A 23,716-nucleotide genomic window follows, 5' to 3' on the forward strand; every position below is an offset into this window, starting at 1 on the left:
GAGTGGTGTTACTGACAAAGCCTCTCCAGGGACTAATTACAGCAGATAATTGCAGGCCAGGATTGCATAAACCTCTCAGAGACTTCAAGGCAAAAGCAAAACCCAAAGTCCTTTGAAAAACCTGCAGTCCCTGCAGGGAGCATTAAGGAGGCCCCAGGGCGATTCCTGAGCAAGGCTCCCAAGGGACTCCTTCCAGCAGATCCTTGAGGCCACAGGGATGTGGGCTAGGGGGGGATGCTGAGGGCAGGACAAGGGGCTGACAGTGCCCAGCCTGGCTGGGGCTGTGCCAGGAGACCCCAGTGCCTCAGGACAAGGTGTCTCCTCCTAGCCCTTGGTGGCACAGACCCTGCTGTGCCCCAGGGCACCAAGATTTGGCTTCTCTATGTCTCCACCTGTCATCACTGCTTCCAGTTCTCTGCTCTGCCTGGGGCCTGGGGACATTTTCTCAGTCATGTCCCTCTCTGGGACCCATTAAAAGTCCAAGAAAATCTGGAGTGTGATTCTGACTTGGAGTTATGGAGAGGTTTCTTCAGCTCCCTCTCAGGGACTGATGTTCAGGACCTGGGCACAAAGCCCCAGAGGCTCATTAAAGTCCTTATGCTGTGTCTGTGCTGCTGAGCTGGGCTGGGCTCCTGGCACAGAGGTAGCTCCTGGTAACCAAGAAGGCCTTCAGAAGCACATTTCTCTTGATGAGCGGCTCTTCTACCAGCCCAGCAGGGCTTGGGCACTGCCTGCAGCCACCCCAGGCACAGCACAGAGGCACAGAGAGCTTCAATCAGTCAGTGCTGGGAAAGTGCTGAGAAGTGCCTGGGGCAGAATCACTGCCAGCCCTTGGCACAGGAGCCTCTGGCTGCAGCACAATGCAGCTGCAGCTCCTGCAGCCATCTCCTCAAGCTGGAACATCCCAATGCCTACAGACTCTGTGAGTACATCCTCTGAATATTTCTTGTGCAGAGCAGCCAGGGGTGCCCAGGGCTCTCCTGCAGAGCAGGGTCCTGCAGCCCAGGGCGCTGTGCTGGGGCAGGGACTCTGCTGCCTGCCAGGGACAGCTCTCAGCCAGCCCTGGCAGCTGCTCCCAGCACTGGGGGACAAGATCTGGGTGAAAAGAGACAGCTGGTAAGGCTTGGGAGGGCTCTAATGGTGTCGTGAAGATGCTGCATTGTTCAGGACTGCTCCCAGCATAACTTAACTGCAGAACATTTCCAAGTAGATTATGCAGGGAGCGGAGCGAGGCAGGGACTGCATAAAAGGCGAAAATCCTGCTTTTTTAAAGTACTGCTCTGGGTTGTCTTGAAGGGAAATTGCAAACAGATATTCATCTGGCAGTCCAGGATGAGAAAAAAAAAATTTCTCAGATGTTGCTAAACCAGGCAGTGACAGAAATCAGCACAGGGCCCCTTAGAAGCTGCATCTTGTCTTGTTTATCCAGCCTCCTCAGGGTTGCTTTGATGTTGCCATCGGAGCCTGCATGTCCAGAGCTGCCCCTGGACAGTGCCAGAGCTGGGAGGGGTCTGCAGGGCAGAGCTGAAACCCCAGGGCTGGGCTGGGCTCTGGCAGGACTGGCAGGGCCCAGCCCTGGGCACAGGGAAGCAGCTGCTGGCAGGGACAGCTCCAGGCAGCAGAGCCCTAGGTAGGGACTGTGTGGAATGTGCCCCCAAGCTGTGCTGGGATATTTAAGGTTCTCTCCAAGCACAAATATTCCATGATTACTATTTTTACAGATCCAAATGCCAAGGCACAGCAAATGTCCAACAGCAGCTCCATCAGGCATTTCCTCCTGCTGGCATTGGCAGACACGTGGCAGCTGCAGCTCCTGCACTTCTGCCTCTTGCTGGGCATCTCCCTGGCTGCCCTCCTGGCCAACGGCCTCATCATCAGCGCCGTAGCCTGCGGCCACCACCTGCACACACCCATGTTCTTCTTCCTGCTCAACCTGGCCCTCAGTGACCTGGGCTCCATCTGCACCACTGTCCCCAAAGCCATGCACAATTCCCTCTGGGACACCAGGAGCATCTCCGACTCAGGATGTGCTGCACTGCTCTTTTTCCTTGTGTTCTTCATCTCAGCAGAGTATTTCCTCCTGACCATCATGTGCTATGACCGCTACGTGTCCATCTGCAAACCCCTGCACTACGGGACCCTCCTGGGCAGCAGAGCTTGTTCCCACATGGCAGCAGCTGCCTGGGCCAGTGCCTTTCTCAATGCTCTCATGCACACAGCCAATGCATTTTCCCTGCCCCTGTGCCATGGCAATGCTGTGGACCAGTTCTTTTGTGAAATCCCTCAGATTCTCAAGCTCTCCTGCTCCAATTCCTACATCAGGGAACTTGGGCTTCTTGCTCTAAGTGTCTGTGTAGCCTCAAGCTGCTTTGTGTTCATTGTTTTCTCCTATGTGCAGATCTTCAGGGCTGTGCTGAGGATCCCCTCTGAGCAGGGACGGCACAAAGCCTTTTCCACCTGCCTCCCTCACCTGGCTGTTGTCTCCCTGTTTTTCAGCAGTGGCTTTTTTGCCTACCTGAAGCCCCCCTCCATCTCTTCCCCATCCCTTGATCTGGCCCTGTCAGTTCTTTACTCAGTGGTGCCTCCCACCCTGAACCCCCTCATCTACAGCCTGAGAAACCAAGAGTTCAAGGCTGCAGTGTGGAGATTGGTGACTGGACAATATCAGAAACATTAAACTTCTGGCCAATTTCTGCAAATCACTTGAAATCAATATAACCTTTCATTGTTTTGTTGGGTATGGTGGTTGGTTTATTATTCTCATTCTTTTTATTTTTTTTAGTATTGTCCAAATGAAATGCTACTGGTTTTGCCATTTCTCATTTAGTTTCTCTCCACCTTTGCTGTGGCCCCAGACTGTGTCAATGATGAGCTGTGCTCTCAGTGGCTCTAAAATAGCTAAAGGATCTCCAAGCAAAGTTTTAACCAGAGTTCTCCCTCTTGTTGCCTTCTCTGGAGCTGCAGCAGCAATGTCTGTGTGCAGAGCTGGGGGCAGATCAGTGCTGGCACAGCAGCTGTGCCCAGCAGCAGCAGCAGCACTTGGTGTTGCCAGTGCTGCTGTCGTGGCCCTGCCCCGCTGCCCTGGTGGCCCTGGTGTTGCTGTAGGGCCTGAGTGCTCTCGGGGCCAGGCACAGCCCTGGGGGTGGCAGTGCCAGGGCTGCAGCAGGGACAGGCCATGGGCACTGCTGGGGCAGCGCTGATGCCTCAGGCCAGGGCCTGGGGGCTCCAGGCTCCTTGCCCAGTGTGTTCCCAGTCATCCCCAGTGTGGTTACAGACATTCCCAGTATACACCAGTTGCCCTCAGCATGTCCGTGGTCATTCCCAGACACTCCCAGTGATCCCAGTAAGGTGCTTGTTACTCCACTATGATCCCAGTCACACCCAGTATATCCCAGTTGCCTCCAGCATGCATCCAGTCATTCTCAGTTCCTCCAGTTTGCTTGTAGCATGATCCCAGTTTCTCTCAGTTGCTCCCAGTAACCCAAAGTGTGATCTCGGTTGCTCCCTTTCAACACCAATATGAGCCCAGTAAGCTCCAGTAGGATCCTTGTCACATGCCAGCAGTCACAGTGTGGTCCCAGTATAATCCCAGTAACTTCCAATCACTCCCAGTATGGTCCCAGTTGCCTCCAGCTAGATCAACCCAGGCAGTACCAGTATGATGCCGTTTGTTCCCAGCGTGTTCTTCCCAGTTGCTCCCAGTTCCCCCCAGTATGGAGGATGATGTGCAGGGTATGTTCCTAGTCACTCTCAGACTCTCCCATTATTAGTCCAGTCCCTCCCAGTAGGATCCAGAGATGACCCCAGTGTGCTCCCAGTCCCTGCCAGTATGAACCAGTTGTGCTCCACATGGTTCCAGTTGCTCCCTTTCCCCCTTACTTTTGTTCCAGTCACTCCCAGTCTCTCCCAGCGTACTCCAGTTCCTTCCAGCATAGTCCAGGTCACTCCCAGTTCCTTCCAGCATGATCCCAGTTGCTCCCAACCACTCCTAGTCAGCTTCAGTGTAGTCGCACTCCCTGCCAGTGAGTCCAATCCCGGTCATCACTAGCATGATCCCAGTTCATCTCAGTATGAGCCCAGTTGCTTCCAAATACCCCCATCATGCACCCAGTCACTCCCAGTTCCTCCCAGTTGCTCCTTGCATGATCCCAGTTGCTCACAGCTGCTCCTGGTCACCCTCAGCATAATCCCAGTCATTCCCAGTATATCCCAGAATGATCCCAGTCTCTCTCAGTGTGATTATAGTCTCCCCAGGCATGGGCCCAGCTGCTCCCAGTATGATCTCAGTACAAACCAGTCCCTCACAGTGATTCCACTCCCCACCCGTCTCTGTGTTTCCCCCTCCTGGATCTCCCAAGAGGAGCCCCAAAGGCTGGCAGTCCCATGCAGGGTCCCCAGCAAGGCCCAGTTTGGATGTGCAGCCCCCAGTTTGCCCTGTTTGCCTCTCCTTTTGCCCAGGCTGGGTTCCCCCCGCCTAGGGTTGTGAGAGTTTTTGTGTGTTGGCAGAGCTGCATGTTATGGGGAGAATTTAGGTGGGTCTTGGGAAAGATGGAAAGGGGTTTTGTGATTTTTGGGGACATTTATGTTGCAGGGAGTGTTTGGGGATGTCCTAGCCAGGAGCTGTGGGGTGGTTTGAGGGGTGCAGGAGTGGCTGTGGGGGTGGGAGGGGGTTTTTGGGTGGTCGTGATCCCCCAGAACCCCAAAGCTGCCACCAGACCCCACCCCACAAGATACTGCCAGCGGTCATGGGCTCCATGTTGGGGTTCATCCTCCTGGTGCTGCAGGAGAAGGTGAGGGGGGGTTCCCAGGGACTGTGTGTGTCCCCCCCAGAGCGTGTGTGATCCCCCCATCCCAGTGTCACCCCCTTGTCCCTCCCCACAGGGCTCCTGCCCCAGCTCCTGCTCCCCCAGAGGGAATTTGGGGAGGGGGCAGAGGGGGTGAGCAGCCCCTGCCAGAGGATGACCTCGGCCCAGCCCTTTTGTTCAGCACCAGGCTGGGCTCAGGGCTGGAGGACAAAGAGGCCGATGGGAAGCAGATCCTGCAGCTGGGACAGTGCTTGGGGTAAGGGCAAGGTCCCACCCTGCACATCTGGCTCAGGTGTGACCCTGCCCCGGCAAGAGAGCGGGACATTCCCATCCCCACTGATCAGGGCTGGGAGCAGCACTTGGAGCACAGACATGGAAATACTGGGAGTGACTGGGAGCACACTGAGGGCCACTGGGAACTACTGAGAATGATGGGTGCATACTGGGGGCAACTGGGGTGACTGGGAATGAATGAGGTCATCCTGGGGGCAACTGGAATCATACTGGGGCTACTGGAGTGATTGGGAATGAGCACGCTGGGGGCAACTGGGATATACTGGTAGTGTCTGGAACGATACTGGACGGGACAACACTGGGAACAGCTGGGACCATGTTGAGGGGGAAACTGGGAGCAACTGGGAGTGACTGTGTCTATACTGGGGGGACTGAGATCTTACTGGCAGTGACTGGGACTATACTGGGGCAAGTGGGTGCAACTGGGATCATACTGGGAGGAATTTGGGAGCAACTGGAACCATGGTGGAGGCAACTGGGACAATACAGATGGGCACTAGAATCCCACTGGGAGTGAGTAGGAGCATACTGAGGACAGTTTACACCGTGTTGGGAACTCCTGGATACACTGGGATACACTGGGAGCAACTGGAACCATACTGAGACTGACTGGAATCATGCTGGAATCAACTGGGAGGAAGTGGGAGTGACTGGGAGCATGCTGGGGACAACTGGGATATACTGGGAGAGATTGGGAGTCACTGGGATCATACTGGGACTGACTGGAACCCTGACAATGGCCTGGGCTGGGTGATGTGGTGCCTCAGGGAGCGCAGGGAGCACTGTGACACTGCGGAGCCTGATGGAACCAAGGGGACATGGTGACACTCGGGGCCTGCCCTGGCCGTGGGGTGTTTTGGGAGCCCTGGGGTGCCCAGGGCAGCAGAGCAGAGCCCCTGGCTCAGGGGCAGCAACTCCCCGGGACACCCTCGGCGGGCGGGCAGCAGGAGATGCCCAGGGAGAAGAGAAAGCCAAGGCCCAGCGACCCAAGGGCAGCACCGGCTGAGGGATGGGGCAGGAGGGAGAGACCAATGCTGGGATGGGGATGAGGCTGCCCAGCACTGAGCCAAGGTTGTGTGACATCACAGGGGCCGTGTGACATCATAAGGGCCGTGTGACATCACAGGGGGCTGTGTGACAGGTCACAGATGGCTGTGTGACATCAGTGATTGGGGAGTGACATCACAGAGGGCTGTGTTACATCACAGAGGGCTGTGTGACATCAGTGATTGGGGAGTGACATCACAGAGGGCTGTGTTACATCACAGAGGGCTGTGTGACATCACAGGGGCTGTGTGAGGTCCCTGGGGAGGTCACTCTTCCCTGGCCCCCCTCACAGTTCCCCCCAGAGCAGTCCAACCCTGCTCGTGCACAGCGGGGTCCCCTGTCCCCCTGGGTCCCCCCGGGTCCCCCTGGCCCCACAGCCTCCCCCAGAGGATGTTCCACGAGATCGACCCCAGAGCCTGACACGGGGATGGGGGGACAGGGCCCTGGGGGTGGCACAGGGGGACAGGGACCCCCTGGCAGCGTCCCCATGTCCCCCAGGGCCAGAGCCTGGGCCAGGGCTCCTTCACCCTGTTACAAATGAGGCCTTGAGAGCGCTGAAGAAATCCCCAGCAAGGGAGCAGCAAAAACCAGACTGAATATTAAGGGACAGCAGCACAAAGTTCCTTGGCAAGAGTCACTCTGCTCCTGACTGGACACTTCAGGCACACCGAGGAACCAAAGCAACAGCAAAACCAAACCAAATCCAGGCAATCAAACCAGAAATCAACCAAGAACTGTCCCTTTGTGTGTGTGTGTGTGTGTGTGTGTGTGTGACACAAGGACAGTGAGGGCAAGGATGAAAGGAATATGGCCCAAAAGCTTAACAGAGCTCAAACTTAACAGGACTTAACTTATACCTTAACCTTAACTGATACCTTCAATTTCACAATTTAGCAAAAACCAGCATTTAGCAGGATTTAATCTTAGTTATAACCTATGACTTTGTAATTTAACAGAGGATTCACATTTAACAGTATTTAACTCAGCTTTTAACTTATATTAAACATAACAACTTGGGAAAACAACAACTCTTAGCAGTGATTAACTTCACTTAGACCTTGTGACTTAACCATACCTACAGGCAATGTAGGTAAGGTTAAGTCATCCTGGCACCGCCCTTGGCATCAACAGCTTTCTTTGCCAGTGTGAGAACAGGAATGTTGTGCCACTGAGGGAACAGAAACAGTTCCCAGAGCTGCTCCTTCAGAAGCCAGGAGCTGGTTGGGCAGCAGCAGTGCCTGGAGCAGACAGTGTTTGTGATGAGCTGCAGAGGAGCTGAGCCCAGGGGCTGTTGGCCAAGGCCGAGGCCCAAGGAGCATTTCTCAGCTGGCAGGGTGGCCTGAGAAGGGGAGGGGGAATGCAGCAGCACAGGGCCCATGGAACCAAGGGACCATTGTTACACTGAGGAGGCCATGCTGACGCTGTGTGCTCCATGGAATGTAGGGATCATTGTGACACTAAGAAGCCCCATCAAACCAAGGGTTCATTGTGGCACTGTGGGGCCTCATGGAACTGTGGAGACCATTATGACACTTTGGGGTGTCATGGGACAAAGGGGCCATTGTGACACTGCGAGACCGCATGGAGCCATAAGTCCACTGTGATATTGCAAGGCCTCATGAAACCATGGAGAGACCATTAGGACACAGCCTTATGGAACCAAGGGGCCATTGTGACACTCTGGGGCACAATGGAATAAGCAAAGCATTGTGACACTATGTGGCCTCATGGAACCAGTGAGACTATTGTGACCTTGGGGATCAAAAGCACCGTTGAGATTCTCTGGGGCCTTGGGAAACCAAGGGGGACCATTGTGACACTGCAGGGCTGCATGGAACCAAAGCTCCAGGGTGACACAGAGGGGCCTCCTGTCATCAATGGTCCATTGTGACACTGTGGAGCCAAAGGAGACCATTGTGACACTGCAAATCCCCAGGGCCCAAAGGTCCATTGTGACATTGCAGGGCTCATGGAACAGAGGAGTCACGTGACATTGTGGGGCCTGGGGAACCACGGAGACCATTGTGACACCGCAGGGCCTCATGGAAATGTCGAGACTATTGTGAAACCATGGGGCCATATGGAACCTAGGGGACATTGTGACACTGTGGGACCCCATTGAAGCAAGGGTCTATTGTGACACTGCAGGTCTTGTAATCAAGGGGCCATTGTGGCCCTGTGGGGCCCCATAGAATCAAGGGGCCATTGTGACTCTTCAGGGCCCCATAAATGCAAGGGAACACAAAACAGATCTGGCTAGTTTGGCCTCCCATGGCCTCCCAGGAGCCACCTGACTGGTCAGGCTGACTTTGGTATGTTGAGGATCACTTCTCATCTGCTACTGAAACAACGGGGCTCCGTCCTTTCCTTCCTATGGAAAATAACTACCTTTCTCAGCCAGGTGCCCATGGCTAGAATCAGAATTTCACCTCCAAAATTCCCTGTTGTGAGAGACTGGAGGAGATTGTTGGCTGGAAACATTTCATGTGTGGGGGAGGAAGGGGCAGGTCCAGCCTTGCCCTGCCCTGGAACCCCAGCATTGCCCTGCCCTGGAACCCCAGCATTGCCCTGCCCTGGAGCCCCAATCCCCCCAGAGCCTCTATCCCAGCCCAGCAGTGTCTGCCAGTTCCTGGCACAGGACAGGCAATGCTCCAAAACCACCTCTGAAGCCGCCAGCCCAGCTCCTGAGGGACCAAATGAGCCCAAGTCCCACCTGGGGGAAGGGCCCAGGAGGACCAACGGGTATTGAAGGCTCACCACAAGGCAAGCATGCATCTTGACCCTACCTCCTCTTGGAATTTCCATCTGAACAGTGCTGAAATGCAGGACTTGGTAGCTCTGTGTGTGCACCTCTCTGTATCTTTTTTGTCTTTCTCTCTTTCTGTGTCTGCTTCTGTTTCTGTGCTCATGTAAATTTTGATTAACATTAAATGGAACTGGCTTAGAGTTTGTAAAGTTGAATGGGCCAAGTCAGTACTTTGAGAAGTGTTTTTTGTAGATTGAATGTCTGTCATATTTTGACATGAGAAGAATTTTAAAAAGTAATACAGAACTTTTTGTGTAACTGACAATCTGTTAAACCACTAAGATACTGAACACACCTCTGTGAAACACATATGTTAAAGATGAAAAAACCCAGGAACCTACTCTTTCTTTTCCAGTCAACAAAGAAGCAGCTGCCCTGGCCCCCATCTCAACCAAACCAAACAAAATGAAACTAAACCAAACCAAACCAAACCAAACCAAACCAAACCAAACCAAACTAAACCAAACCAAACCAAACCAAAACAAGCAACCCTACCGTGGGCTGAGCCCCCTCCCCCCTCCCCAGGCTGCCCCCCTCTCCATGAGCCCCATTCTAACCAAACCAAACCCCAACAACTCCCAAACAGGAAAACAAAAGAGACTACAAAACCTCAACCAGAACAAAGCTAGACACATCTATTAAAATCATACTGTCAAGTTCCCTCCCCCCAACACAACTCAAACTAAAAACCCCTACAACCTACAACCCACACAACATAACCCTACAGCTAAAATTAAACACAAAAAAACCAGAAACCAATCATAAAACCAATCCTAACACAACCCAACCACAATTTCCACCACAAGTAACCAGTGGGTCAAGTATTAACCCTTTCAGTACTGCAATCCTCCCTTAAGTAAAAGAAAAAACTGAATATAAGCACATAAAAAACAACAGGAAACCATCAAAATCAGTAAAGAAGAAATTAAATCCCAAATAAAAAGAGAAGAAAAAAACCTTTGTCTTAAAACTAAAGTCCTCTTATAAACTACAAAGAAAAAACTCTTTTTCTTGATAACACATAAAACTATAAAAAAATTAGATATTCAAAATGTTATGTTTGCCCAATTATCCCATCATTAAAAAAAAAATCAAACAATATTTGAGGTAGCAGCAATTTTAATTGAATAGTTTTGAAAATATATAAAATCAGATACACTTGAAATACTAACAATATAATTTGAATAAAAATATGGGATAATTTGGTTCCAATAATAGAGCATAAGAAAAAGTTCATTGCGGGATATGGAGTGCAGGGTTCTGGGACCCTTGCCATCTCACATACAAGCTTGCCAAGTGAAGATGCCCCCCTTATATGTCATGTGTTAATGCCATCTCTTCCCGTTTTCGATTCATCACACTTCTACCTCCGCCCTCATCACCACCTTTACCGCGCATGCTCCACCATGTGGGAACTCAGCACATCACTCCTGATGTCCACAGTTGCCGAGATAACCCTTGGGGGGCTTGGAAATCCTGGAATGTTGCCAGAAGTGCTTGGTGGTTGGATTTTGACCCTGCACGGGATGTGCCACCATCTGTATGCGGACAAGAGAATCACTTGGCGATAAGAGGTGTAAGAATTAATTATTCACAGGGTGAAAATACAGGTTTTAGGATTTTGGTACAGGGGGGTTGTAGGATACAAGATGGAGGAATTAGGGCGTGTCTTGTCCTTCTTTCTTCTTCTTGTCATCCATCTTTGGTGTTGATGTTGGCACTTTGGGATTGGTTCATGTCAAATGTGCACTTGTTAGTATGGGTAAAAGGTATTTGAAGGTAAAGGTAAATATATTGTACGTAGTTTTTAATATAAAAATAGATGACCGCCCAGTGGGAGGTCAGTGTGCCCATGGCTGCCTTGCTGGTCAGACCTCTGTCAGGCTGAGAGAAAACTTTGTAGATAAGAGATATTAAACAATATTGAAGACCGAAAAATCTGAAGAGTGCTTTCGTCCTTTAAGGCACAGGCTGTGCCAAGACCATCCTATGCATGACAGGGCAGAGACTAAAGGCCAGACCGGTCACCACCACTCGTTCTGGTGATCGCACAAGTCTTTGGGGGTTGTTTTTGATGAAAGCCTCTCATCTTCTTCAATGTCCTTCAACTCACCCTTGGGTTACACATGCACAACAAGCTAGTATAATGTTAGCCAAGACTAACACAATATTATATTTAAGCATCAGAGCAATAAATCTCTTCTAACTGGCATTTTCCTGGGACCGAACCAGATTTTCCCTTCTTTCTGTTAATTTTTAGTAACTGTTATCCCTTGCTTTTACCTGTCCTTGAACACCTGTGAGAAAGGGGGGGGTGGGACCCCTCCTCTCCCTTTCTTTCTTGGTATTACACCTTTTAATTGGTTTATTATTTCCAAATATTATTACTGCATCAATATCGATTACTGTTTCAATTTTGTCAGCATGAATCATACCTATTTACCACACAAAATAATATCAAACAAAAACTTCCATATTAAAAAAAACAAATGCTAAAATAAGTATAAATTCATAAGAAGTTTAAACTAGAAAAAAAAAGTAATCCACTATCCCTAAGAGATCTCTATTCCCAGAGATAAAAATAATTTTAAAAGTAAATAGTAAAAACTTTTACCTTTAAACAATAAAATCTTTTACCTTTAAACAATTAATCTTTAAAACAATACCCCACAAGTCGACATGGCCCATCAACAAGCTGTAAAAAAGCTTGTAGCAATAAAAACATCTTCACAGTAACAAAGATTCCCAGGAACTGTTATCCATGAAAAAATTAGGAACCACAAAAAACCTATTTTTACCTCTTGTAAAAAAAGCTTGACAAGAAAAAACTTCCTCCCTTTGTAAACTTAAACAAGACTATTCTAGAAACAGTAAACTAAATAGAATTTTTAAATTTACTTTCTTTACATTGTCAATGAAAATAAAAAGTTATAAAGAAAAAAAAATGTGTTCAAAAAGGGTTTATTTTAATTCTTACTACTTTTTTATTTTTCAATTTATTTTTAATAAAAATTTCTTTATACCCTTTAAAAATGTTAGGCTTACTTTACCTTTCCCGTAATCCTATCTCACAACAAAATAAATAGATAAATAATTAACTGACATTAAAACACATCACACTCATCAATACATTAATTAAGAAATCTCAAGGCTAGAAAAATCTTAAATTAACAAACCAAAACCACTACAATGTCATAATAAACAGTTTGCCAAAGTTTCTCTGATTTTCTAAAGTTCCCAGTAAAGGCTGTTTTGTTGTTTTGAGCCCCTGAGATTCTCTTGTTGGTATCTCTCCAGTGAGTCCAACTCAGGGTAAAGAAACAGTTGTAATTCCTTTTAAATGTCTCATTGAGAGTGTTGTCCGGGGAATGAGAGTCAGGGCTTGTCTCTCCTGCTTGGCCCAGCCCAGGCAGGGCTTTCCCAGCCACATTCCACACTCCATTTCCCAGCTGGAGCCGCTGGTGCCTCTGAGTTGTCCTGCCCCAGCCCCAGGGATGCTCTCCTTCTCTGCCCATTCCCCCACGGTCTCTGGGCAAGAATGGCCTCAGTGGGGGCTGCTGACATCCTCAGCACCTTGGAGGCTGCTGCTGGATTGGACTGCTCCAGAGGCTTGTTCAGCCTTCAGCTCTTCAGTGCAGGAATTCAGTGTCCCAGGGCTCATTAAAATTAAGAACGCCTTAACAAGCCAAGCCTCTGGGAATAATTGAATTTTAATTTTCAAGTCTTTTGTGGTTATGTAGATCTCAGTAGTGTATTCAAAGTGAATACATGATATTTAAAAAGACAACGAGAAGCGGTATTTTTAGATCCTATTTAGTTTTATTTTCCTGTTAATTTATTGAAATGTGTAATCTCCAACTGGCTGATCTCCCCTCTTTCCCCTTCCACCCACTGGCTTTTGTCTCCCCGCAGACCCCCAGTGAAGAGCCTGGCTCTGTGTTCTCCATCCCCTCCTCGCTGGCACTGCCAGGCTGGGATGAGGAGCCCCTCAGCCTTCCCTGCTCCAGGCTGGACAAGCCCAGCTCCCTCAGCCTCTGCTCACAGCTCAAGGGCTCCAGCCCCACCTTGGAGGCCCTTCCCAGACCCTGCTCCAGCTCCCAGACATCTTTCCTGCCCTGGGCAACCCAACCCAGGCCACAGTGACCTGGATAATCCCCATTCTTGATGTCCTGGTCACACAGCCCTGGCCCCTTGTCCCTATGTCAGGCTCTGGGGTGGATCCTGTGGAACATCCTTTGATGGAGGCTGTGGCTCCAGGTGGGCTGGAGGGATCCCGGGGGACAGGGACCCTGCTGGGCATGAACAGCATTGGACTTGTTGGGAGAAACTGTGAGGGGGAGCTGGGGCGGAGTGACCAACCCAGTGACCTGACACAGCCCTGCTGGGATGTCACACAGCCCCTCTGGGATGTCACAGCCTGCTCTGTGATGTCACAGCCTTTTCTGTGATGTCACAGACCCCTCTCTGATGTCACAGAGCTGCTCTCTGATGTCATACCAGAATCTGTGATGTCATTGTCTGGACTGTGACGTCATACTTCTACCCAGTGATGTCACAACCTACTCTGTGATGTCACAGACCATTCTCTAATGTCACACAGCCCCTCTGGGGTGTCACAGTCTGCTCTGTGATGTCACAGCCCACTCTGTGACCTCATGTTACCAGATGAGAAATTGTCCCACCAGGTGAGCTGACACCTGGAGCTTCTTCTCCACAACCCCAGGCCTGTGGAAACCACACAATGCCCATTGTGTGAGAAGGGGAACTGGAAGTTCAGCAGCCTCAGTGTCCTGCCAGCTCAGCCAGGCCCACTGGAACATCGGGGTCCACGACCACCAAGCACCACCAGAGAGACCCCCAGGAGAAAAGAGGAGGGGAAATACATTAATGATTTGGGGAAAATTATTATCACATGTATATTTAGTCTGGGACAATTAATGAATATGTATGCAAAATACAGAATATAAACAGAAACTTTCCTGTACTCAGCCTGCAGGGCTTTGGGAGGAGCTGTCCCCCGTGCATCCCCCTGAATAAATAATGATGCTTTTTAATGCTGCATTGGTGCTAAGGATTTCTCTCTTTTACTGAATTTTTGGTAACACTCCCACTGCCAAGGAAAGCTCTGTCTGCTGCTGTTGACAAACAGAGAAGGGCTAGTGGGAGATGTGGGGCTCGGAGGCTGCCTGGGGCACAGTGACCATGAAATAATCAAGTTTTCAATGTTCTGAGAAAGAAGGAGGGGCAGCAACAAAACTTCTACACTGGAATTAGGAAGGGCAGACTTTGGCTTATTTAGGAGGCAGATTTGGGGAGTAATGAATCAGGCACTGATTATTTTTAAGGAAAACATCCCTTAAAAACAAAGGGGTCCAGGAAGGATGGACACATTTCAAGAAAGTAATAGTAAGGAGATTACAATTGCCAACCTGTCCCAGTGTGGCAAAAGATGAGCTAGTGAGGAAAATGACTGGCCTGGCTGGCTGTGGAGATTTTGTAGGGAACTCAAGGGTAACAAGAGGTGCATTAACTTTGGACAGAAGGTCAAGCAGCTTAGGAAATGTTTAAGGATGTTGTAAAGTCATGCAGAAAAAAAGTTAGGAGGTGAAAGTTCAATTAGAGTTTAACCTGACACCTTCTGTTAAAAAAAAAATAGACAATGTTTCCACAATTAAATTAATAGCAAAACATGGGATGAGGAGAACCTCTACTCTTTATTGGATGCAGTGGGGAATATAGAAACTAAAGTTAAGGAGAAGGCAGAGCTACTTAACATCTTGTTTCTCTCAATTTTCAATATTAGGACAGGCTGTCCTCAGGACAAGTGTTCTCCTGAGCTGGTAAATGGGCACAGGGAACAGAACAGCCCCTGTAATCCAGGAGGACGCAGTTGGTGACCTGCTGAGCCTCTCAGATGCTCACATGTGTCTCTGGGATCAGATGGGATCCATCCCAGGGGGATGAGGGAGCTGGTGGATGAGCTCCCCAAGCTGCTCTCCATCATTTACCATCAGTCCTGGCTCAGCAGGGAGGTCCCAGAGCACTGGAGGTGCCAATGAGAGCCCATCCCCAAGAAGGGCTGGAAGGAGGAGCTGGGGAACTCCAGGCCTTTCAGCCTGACCTGGGTGCCCGGCAAGGTTATGGAACAGATCACCCTAAGTGCCATCACAGGGCACCCACAGGATGGCCGAGGGATCAGAGCCAGCCAGCGTGGATTTCAATATCTGCACTGATGATCTGCATGAGGGGACTGAGTCCAGCATCAGCAAGTCTGCAGATGACACCAAGCTGGGTGTGAGTGTGGATCTGCTGGAGGGTAGGAGGGCTCTGCACAGGGCCCTGGACCGGCTGGATGCACGGCCCAAATCCAACAAGGTTAGGTTGAACAAGTCTAAGTGCCGGGTCCTGCATGTTGGCCACAACAACCCCTGCAGCTCTGCATGCTGGGACAGAGGGGCTGCACAGCAGCCAGGCAGAAAGGGACCTGGGGGCACTGATGGACAGCAGGCTGGACATGAGACAGAAGTGTACCCAGGTGGCCAAGGAGGCCAACAGCTCCTGGTCTGGGTCAGGAATGGTGTGGCCAGCAGGAGCAGGGCAGGGATTCTTCCCCTGTTCTCAGCACTGCTTGGGCAGCACCTCAAGTGCTCTTTGCAGTTCTGGGGCCCTCAATTTAGGAAGGCCATGGAGGGGCTGGAGCATGTCCAGAGAAGGGCAACAAGGCTGGGGAGGGGCCTGCAGCACAAGTGCTGTGAGGAGCAGCTGAGGGAGCTGGGGTTGTTTATCCTGGAGATGAGGAGGCTCAGGAGAGACAAGGCAGTATCAGGACACAGGTTGGACTTGATCTCCTAAGCCTTTTCCAACCTTGCTGATTCTGGGTTTCTCTGAAACCACCCTTGGAGCAGTTGCAGGATGAGCCCTGGGCCTCCTCTTCAGAAGCTCCAACAGCCCAGGTCCCTCAGCTTCTCCGGCCAGCTCCAAAGCCCATCCTGTCAGTCCTGCAGAGCCTCTGCAGCTCCTCCTCACTGCCCAGAACAGGGAGCCCCAGAGCCAGACACAGCAGCCCAGATGTTCCTCCCTGGCGTGGGGTGCCTCTGGCAAAAAGGGAGCAGCACCAGGCACTTCAGGAGCCTGCAGACAATTCCTGTAGCACTTGTAGGATGATCCTGCTGCCCAGGGACGCTCCCATGGTGCCAAGTCAGGAACTGCAACGGGGAGTGGGGCCAGAGAGGAAAGGGCAAACAGAGATAGCTGGTTTGCAGGGGAGGGAGCAGGGTTGGGCAATAGGAAGAAATCTGTATCAGGAAAGAGGAAGGAAAGCAAAGGTGAAGGCAGGGAAATCCTGAGGGCAGTTTGGGGGTGGCTGCCAGGAAGCCCTGGCTCTGAGCAACAGCGTCTGCAGTGGGACAGGAAACTCCCAGCTGATGGGAACAAACTTTTTGGCTGAGTGGAGAGGCCAGGACAAAGCTGAGTGGTTTCCCTAGCATCCCCCAGCCCTTGCTGGCCCCAGGGGCTGATGGCATTTGTGCTCCCTCAGGTTCATGTCCCCACACCAACAGCATGGGTGTGCTCCCCCTGCTCTGTGCAATGCAAACAGGGACTCCTGAGCCAGTGCTGCCATGTCTGTGCCTGCAAGGATGGGGCACCTGTGTGAGCTGGGGGAGAGGCCAGGGCTGCAGAGGGGGGATGTTTTTGGCAGCTCCATGAGGACGCTCTGGGACGCTGCCCTGGGCTGTGCAGCGCACTGGGGATGGATCAGCCCCTGCTCTGCTGCTCCTTCCCATCTCCCCCAAGGCCCCAGCCATGCTGTTTGCCCCCAGCCTGCCCATGGCCAGCCTGGGGCTGCTCACGGGGCTTTTCTGTGGTGAGCATTGGCCTGGCTGTGTTCTTGAGAGAGCCTGGGCAAGGAGCCTGGAGCACCCAGGCTCTTGCCTGAGGCGTCTGTGCTGCCCCAGCAGTGCCCATGGCCTGTCCCTGCTGCAGCCCTGGCATTGCCACCCCCAGGACTGTGCCCAGCCCTGAGAGCACTCAGGCCCTACAGCAACACCAGGGCCACCAGGGCAGTGGGGCAGGGCCACGGCAGCAGCACTGGCAACACCAAGTGCTGCTGCTGCTGGGCACAGCTGCTGTGCCAGCACTGATCTGCCCCCAGCTCTGCACACAGACATTGCTGATGCAGCTCCAGAGAAGGCAACAAAAAGGCATCTCTGCAGAAAACTCTGCTGGGAGATCATTTAGTTCCACTGAGAGTGCAGCCCCTCATTGACACAGTCTGTGGCCACAGGGAAGATGGAGAGAAACAAAATGAGAAATGGCACAAGCAATGAAAATTTTTTTTTTAAATATGTAAAACTAAAACAAGGGAAAACAATCCCCACAACAAAACCAAGAAGAAGTATGAAAGATTACTTTTATTACAACTTATTTGCAAAAATTGTCCAGCAATTTACTGTCCCTGAAAGCATGCAGTCATCAATCTCCAAACTGCAGCCTTGAGCTCCTGGTTCCTCAGGCTGTAGATGAGGGGGTTCAGGGCTGGAGGCACCACCGAGTTCAGAACTGAAAGAACCAGATCAAGGGATGTGGAGGACATGGATGGGGGCTTCAGACAGGAAAATATGATAGTGCTGAGGAACAGGGAGACCACGGCCAGGTGAGGGAGGCAGGTGGAAAAGGCTTTGTGCCGTCCCTGCTCAGAGGGGATCCTCAGCACAGCCTTGAAGATCTGCACATAGGAAAATACAATGAACACAGAACATCCCAGTCCTAAGAAGATGGAAAACACTAGAAATCCAAGTTCTCTGAGGTACAAATTGGAGCAGGAGAGCTTGAAGATCTGTGGGATTTCACAGAAGAACTGGCCTAGGGCATTATCATGGCACAGGGGCAGGGAAAATGTACTGGCTGTGTGCATGAGAGCATTGAGAAAGTCACTGGTCCAGGCAGCTGCTGCCATGTGGGCGCAAGTTCTGCTGCCCAGGAGGGTCCCGTAGTGCAGGGGTTTGCAGATGGACACATAGCGGTCGTAGCACATGACAGTCAGGAGAGAAAACTCTGTTCCAATGAAGAACACAAAGAAAAAGAGCTGTGCAGCACATCCTGAGTATGAGATGTCCCTGGTGTCCCAGAGGGAATTGTGCATGGCTTTGGGGACAGTGGTGCAGATGCAGCCCAGGTCAGTGAGGGCCAGGTTGAGCAGGAAGAAGAACATGGGCGTGTGCAGGTGGTGGCTGCAGGCTACGGCACTCATGATGAGGCTGTTGCCCAGGAGGGCAGCCAGGGAGATGCCCAGCAAGAGGCAGAAGTGCAGGAGCTGCAGCTGCCGCGTGTCTGCCAATGCCAGCAGGAGGAAATGCCTGATAGAGCTGCTGTTGGACATTTGCTGTGCCTTGACATGGGGATCTGTAAAAAATGTAATAATGGATTAGCTGGGTTTGGAGAGGACTTTAAATATCCCAGCAGAGCCGTGGGGCACTTTACTTACCCCCCACTGCCTGCCCAGGGTTCTGCTGCCTGGAGATGTCCCTGCCCGCAGCTGCTTCTCTGTGCCCAGGGTTGGGCCCTGCCAGTGATGCCAGAGCCCAGCCCAGCCCTGAGGCCTTAGCTCTGCCCTGCAGACCCCTCCCATCTCAGGCACTGCCCAGGGGCAGCTGTGGTTCTGCAGAGCCATCAGAGCAACTCTGAAGGGGCTTGAAAACCATCATTGATGCTGCCTCTGAGTTGTCCTGTGCTAATGTCCTAACTGCCTGATTTCGAATGATTTCAGAAAAAAAAAATTCTCACCCTGAACTGAGAGATAATAATTGATGTGCAATTTCCCACTCAGAAAACCCAGAGCAGTAGATTAATAAAGCAGGATTTCCCCTTGCATGCAGTCCCTGACTCAGTGTGCTCCCTGTATAATCTACTTTAAAATGTTCTGCAGTTAAATGCCATACTGGGAGCAGTCCTGATCAATGCAGCATCCTCCCCACACTAGGAGAACACTTCCAAACCTTACCAGCTCTCTCCTCTTACACAGATCTTGTCCCCCAGTGCTGGGAGCAGCTGCCAGGGCTGGCTGAGAGCTGTCCCTCGCAGGCAGCAGAGTCCCTGCCCCAGCACAGCACCCGGGGCTGCAGGACCCTGCTCTGCAGGAGAGCCCTGGGCACCCATGGCTGCTCTGCACAAGAGACAATTAGAGAATGTACTCACAGGTCCTGTAGGCATTGGGATGTTCCAGCTTTAGGAGATGGCTCCAGGAACTGCAGCTGCATTGTCCTGCAGCCAGAGGCTCCTGTGCCAAGGGCTGGCAGTGATTCTGCCCCAGGCACTTGTCAGCACCTTCCCAGCACTGACTGATTGAAGATCTCTGTGCCTCTGTGCTGTGCTTGGGGTGGCTGCAGGCAGTGCCCCAGCCCTGCTGGGCTGGCAGAAGAGCTGCTCATCAAGAGAAATGTGCTTTTGAAGCTCTTCTTGGTTACTAGGAGCTACCTCTGTGCCAGGCTTAGCTCAGCAGCAGAGACACTGCACAAGAACTTTAATGAGCGTCTGGGGCTTTGTGCTCAGGCCCTGAACATCAGTCCCTGAGAGGGAGATGAAGAAACCTCTCCAGAACTCCAAGGCAGAATCCAACTCCAAAGTTTGTTGGACTTTTAATGGGTTCCACTGAGGGACACGACTGAGAAAGTGTTCCCAGGCCCCAGGCAGAACAGAGAACTGGAGGCACTGATGACAGGTGAGGACAAAGAGAAGTCAAGTCTTGATGCCCTGGGGCACAGCAGGTTCTGTGCCACCAAGGGCTAGGAGGAGACACCTTGTCCTGAGGCCCTGGGGCCTCCTGGCACAGCCTCAGCCAGGCTAGGCACTGTCAGCCCCTTGTCCTGCCCTCAGCATCCCCCCCTAGCCCACATCCCTGTGGCCTCAAGGATCTGCTGGAAGGAGTCCCTGGGGAACCTTGCTCAGGAATGGCCCTGGGAGCTTCTTAATGATCCCATGGACTGCAGGTTTTTCAAAAGACTTTGGGCTTGGCTTTTGCCTTGGAGTCTCTGTGAGGTTTGTGCAATCATGGCCTCCAATTATCTGCTGTAATTAGTCCCTGGAGAGGCTTTGTCAGTAACACCACTCAATGGGGTTTATTAATGCTTCAAGGTACTTCAGTTATTTTAAGGTATTTGGTGTTTCCCTTTTGATCCAGACTCTGTGAGAGGTTTCTGCAATCATGGCCCCAGTTATCTGATTTAGTGAGTCCCTTGAGAGCATTGTACTGACACTTAGTGGGGCTTATTATTGTTTTGAGATACTCAAGGTTTTTAAGATACTTTATGGATTTAAGAATACTTTAATGTACTTTTAAGGATTTTCCTTCCCACACTGAGCCTCTGAGAGGTTTTAGTGCCATCCTGGCCTTCAGTTCCCCCCTCCATGGAGTCCATGATGAACCTGTGTTGGGTATCTTTCTCTGTTCTGCTTTACAACAAAGATGGAACTGAAAGAATTTTGTAAGATTTCCAAAAGTATCCAAACATGGGACAATTAACAATACAACAATCACTAAGAGAACGAATAGTCCTGTTTTAGCTCAACATCATCCAACCCTTTAGTCCCTTGGATTGGAAGAGCTTATTGACCTAGTCTTTGTTTTCCACTTGAAGCTTCTTGAACCCTTCCTTCAGTACTTGAATGCTCTTGTGGATTGACTCGCTTTGGCTGGAAAAGTTCTTACAACACAGCTCTGAGTCTACACAGCCATGCCCATGTGCCCAGAGTAAAAACTCTATCGCTGTTCTGCAAGGTGGCATGTCTGATGGTCTCTATGTCTGAGAGCAGGCCACTCAGTGTGAGGGAGGTAGCATTGGTTTGCTTACTTAACAGGCACCCAAGATGGTATAATTGTCCTAAAGCTTTAGCTGCAGCCACCCAAGGTAGTCCACATTGGGGATGCTACACTCCGATAACTGGATTAAAGCTTTCAAAGCCATCTCTTTGATATCATCCAATACTTCTCTGGCGATACCTACTGCTTGATCATCTGGTAGGCTCTGTTGTCCTTCTCCACCTAGATGGTTGATTGTCAATTCTGCCCTTGCCTCATTATTAGCATAGTCTGCTATTAATTTATTTAGTAAACACTTCCATCCCCCTTCCCACAGGATGTATTCTGTAGGTGACAGCAACATGGTCATAATACATTTTAAATCATAGGGGGTTAAGACATGTGCTGTAAACATGGTCCTCATTAGGCCATTAAAAGACGGTAAGTCCCTCCTATGTTCTTTAGCTGGCCTACACAGCTCCTTGATTTCCCCATAAACCAATGGCTGATACCTGGGATTCTGCCTCCTTCTTTCATAACATATGGGGGAATTTCGAGACTATATGCCAGTCTTCTTACTTTCCCAGGGATCTTCCAGGGTTGAGGGGCAAGGTGGCTCTGAGGAATCCAAACTGTCTTTCGGGGGAGGAAGAATAACTTAGAGGAGAAACATTTGGATTAGATATAGTGTGGCAGTTGGGCTTAGTACCTAGAGCATGGGGTTATATTGTTGCCGGAGGGTGATGCAAAGGGCACTGCCATTTTGTCAGGTGTTGGGAAGGAAGGGCCTTGATCTAGGATGGCGGACTTCTGGTGTGGCCTTCTAGAAGCACGGCCCAAGGTGAAGGTGGAATGATTGAAATTGGGGGCGTGACCCACATTCATGGGGGTGGAGTCTGGAGGTTCATTTAGGGCGGAAGAGAAGGACCCACTGTGGTAGCAGGAAGTGGAGGACCCAAGATGGAGGGAGGACAGTCAGGTTCAGGGGTATCTGGAAAATTTTTAGTGATCCACTTCACGATTGAATTTAATTTGTTCTTTGAAGATATTTAGTCATGATCAGTGAGAATTAACTTAAAGCATCGATCTACACACCTTTCTACTTTGGACATCCGGCTGCCCATTTTTCTCTTTCTCCACCTTAGGTGGAACAGCCACTGGAACACCCCAAATCAGTTATGGGATGTGGATGTGTATTGTAAAAACAGAGTGGCAAAATGGGCAATAATTGTCCTGCATTTCCCCAAACCCATCTGCAATCCTACACAGGTGAAACTGTCATTGTCCCTTGTGGATCCTGGCCGAGGTCCCTGAAAGCATCGATGAATCTGCCCGCCTGGCACAATCCAAAAATCCCAGGGAGCGCTGACCTATCCATCAGGTAACCCCAGCTGACATGATTCAACGTCAGGGTCCCTGTTTGGGTGCCAAAAGACGCAATGAGGGTGGCTGTGACAAACCTTTCTGATTCCCCAACTTCAGGGCAAGGGGGGTGAAAATGAAAAGAAGCAGATGCTGGGGAAGATGAAACAGGAAAGCCTTATAAATATGATTGCCTGGCAAAAGATTTTGAGAATATGGAAACTATAAGTGAGATTGAAATGAAAGCAAGCTTTGAGATACCAAGCCTTAGTTACTGAACAACTGGAAAACCATGGTATGACTGGCTGAAGGTAATCTTCTTTTGATGAAACAAGACCCTCTTCTTGCAGACAGGTCCAAGGGTCAGAGCAGACCCTACTAGCTTGAAAGAAGGAGTCCAAAGAGTAGTTTTTAGGGTTTAAAATGTAACACAGTATGGCAATGTAAAGTTTCTTACAGGCTGTATGTAAATGCTGTAAGATTTGTATCTTGTATTAGATTGATTAGTGAAAATTAGCATATGCGTCACAGAAGAAGATTTATTGTATTGTAACGGGAACTCCCCTCCTCTTTTGGGCATCCATTTTGGGCGCCTCTTTCAAGCTCCTCTTTCAGGCAAGCTCCGAGCAGTGGCTGGCAGCTCTTGACAAGGCCCCTGCACCCACACCTGTTGGGATCTCTAGCTGGTTAGAGTGACCCTGAGAAGAGTTCAAAGGTTTCTTTTCCCAGCCCAGCGCTTGAAGAAGGAGTCTTCAAGAAGGGCTCTTTATTTCTCCATCTTAAGGTCGTTTATTTGATATTATCTATAAAAAATTTTCTCCTGCCCTGCTTAGGTCAGCTCAGCAAGACTGTCCAAGGCATTCTGCCTGCCCCCGGGATGGTGTTATGTCTTTATACTAAAAACTACGTGTACAATGTTTACAATTACTTTCCAAAACCTATCACCTATGTTAGACAGTGAGCTTCTGCTCTAAACCAATCTGTAAGTGCCAACATCACAGCAGAAAATGGAGGCCAAGAAGAAGAAGGAGAAAGGCTGGATACACCCAGTTCCCTCCATCTTGCCTCCTGAACCCTGAGACAGAGTAGAGATCCATTCTGAATTAGGTGAAGTGTCTAAGAGAGGTGAAAAGTCTGTGAGGCCAAAGCTGAAGGAAAAGTCACATGCTGGAGACAGCAAGACAACAGAGAAAGAAAAACAGAAATGACCACAAGGTCAATTTGCCCCCAACCTAAGAATTCCTTTGATAAAGGAGAACTGGTGATAAATGTCACGCGGAATGAATTTGTATGAACTTATTGTGAAAATCTATGTATATGCATTTGGAAGGGGGATAAAAGGAGACCTGAAGTCTTCAGTGGTACGCATGCCTTTTGGGGAGGCTTGCGTCCGGCGCACGTCGTAATAAAGGCATACCAGGCTTTACAACTTTTATAAAGTTGTGAGGTTTCTTCTTTTCTCCGCAAAACATTTTGGCGAGCCAGCCAGGAGTTCTCTGTCCCTGCAGGGGCAGGGGAGATAGACAGACCTCCAAGGCGCACCCTAGGATTTTTTTTCCTGGTGGGGCTCCGCTTGTCTCGCTTGCCACCTGCGGAGACAGACAACGA

General features: G+C 50.4%; 2 protein-coding genes across 2 annotated transcripts; one reads left to right on the top strand and one right to left on the bottom strand.

Moving 5' to 3' along the window:
- The first annotated feature begins 1,744 nt into the window (after positions 1 to 1,744).
- Positions 1,745 to 2,677, top strand: LOC132076944 (olfactory receptor 14C36-like). The gene has a single exon (XM_059478364.1). It carries the CDS (start codon positions 1,745 to 1,747, stop codon positions 2,675 to 2,677), a length of 933 nt encoding a protein of 310 aa, XP_059334347.1.
- A 14,721-nt stretch (positions 2,678 to 17,398) lies between these two features.
- On the bottom strand, positions 17,399 to 18,331 carry LOC132076946 (olfactory receptor 14C36-like). Its single transcript, XM_059478366.1, has one exon. It carries the CDS (start codon positions 18,329 to 18,331, stop codon positions 17,399 to 17,401), a length of 933 nt encoding a protein of 310 aa, XP_059334349.1.
- Between the last annotated feature and the right edge of the window lie 5,385 nt (positions 18,332 to 23,716).

This window comes from Ammospiza nelsoni, chromosome 9 (genome assembly GCF_027579445.1).
Source record: "Ammospiza nelsoni isolate bAmmNel1 chromosome 9, bAmmNel1.pri, whole genome shotgun sequence".
In the NCBI taxonomy this organism is placed as follows: Eukaryota; Metazoa; Chordata; class Aves; order Passeriformes; family Passerellidae; genus Ammospiza; species Ammospiza nelsoni.

Coding starts and splice junctions, on each gene's coding strand:
- LOC132076944 (XM_059478364.1), top strand. CDS start 1,745: ATGTCCAACAGCAGCTCCATCAGGCATTTCCTCCTGCTGGCATTGGCA.
- LOC132076946 (XM_059478366.1), bottom strand. CDS start 18,331: ATGTCCAACAGCAGCTCTATCAGGCATTTCCTCCTGCTGGCATTGGCA.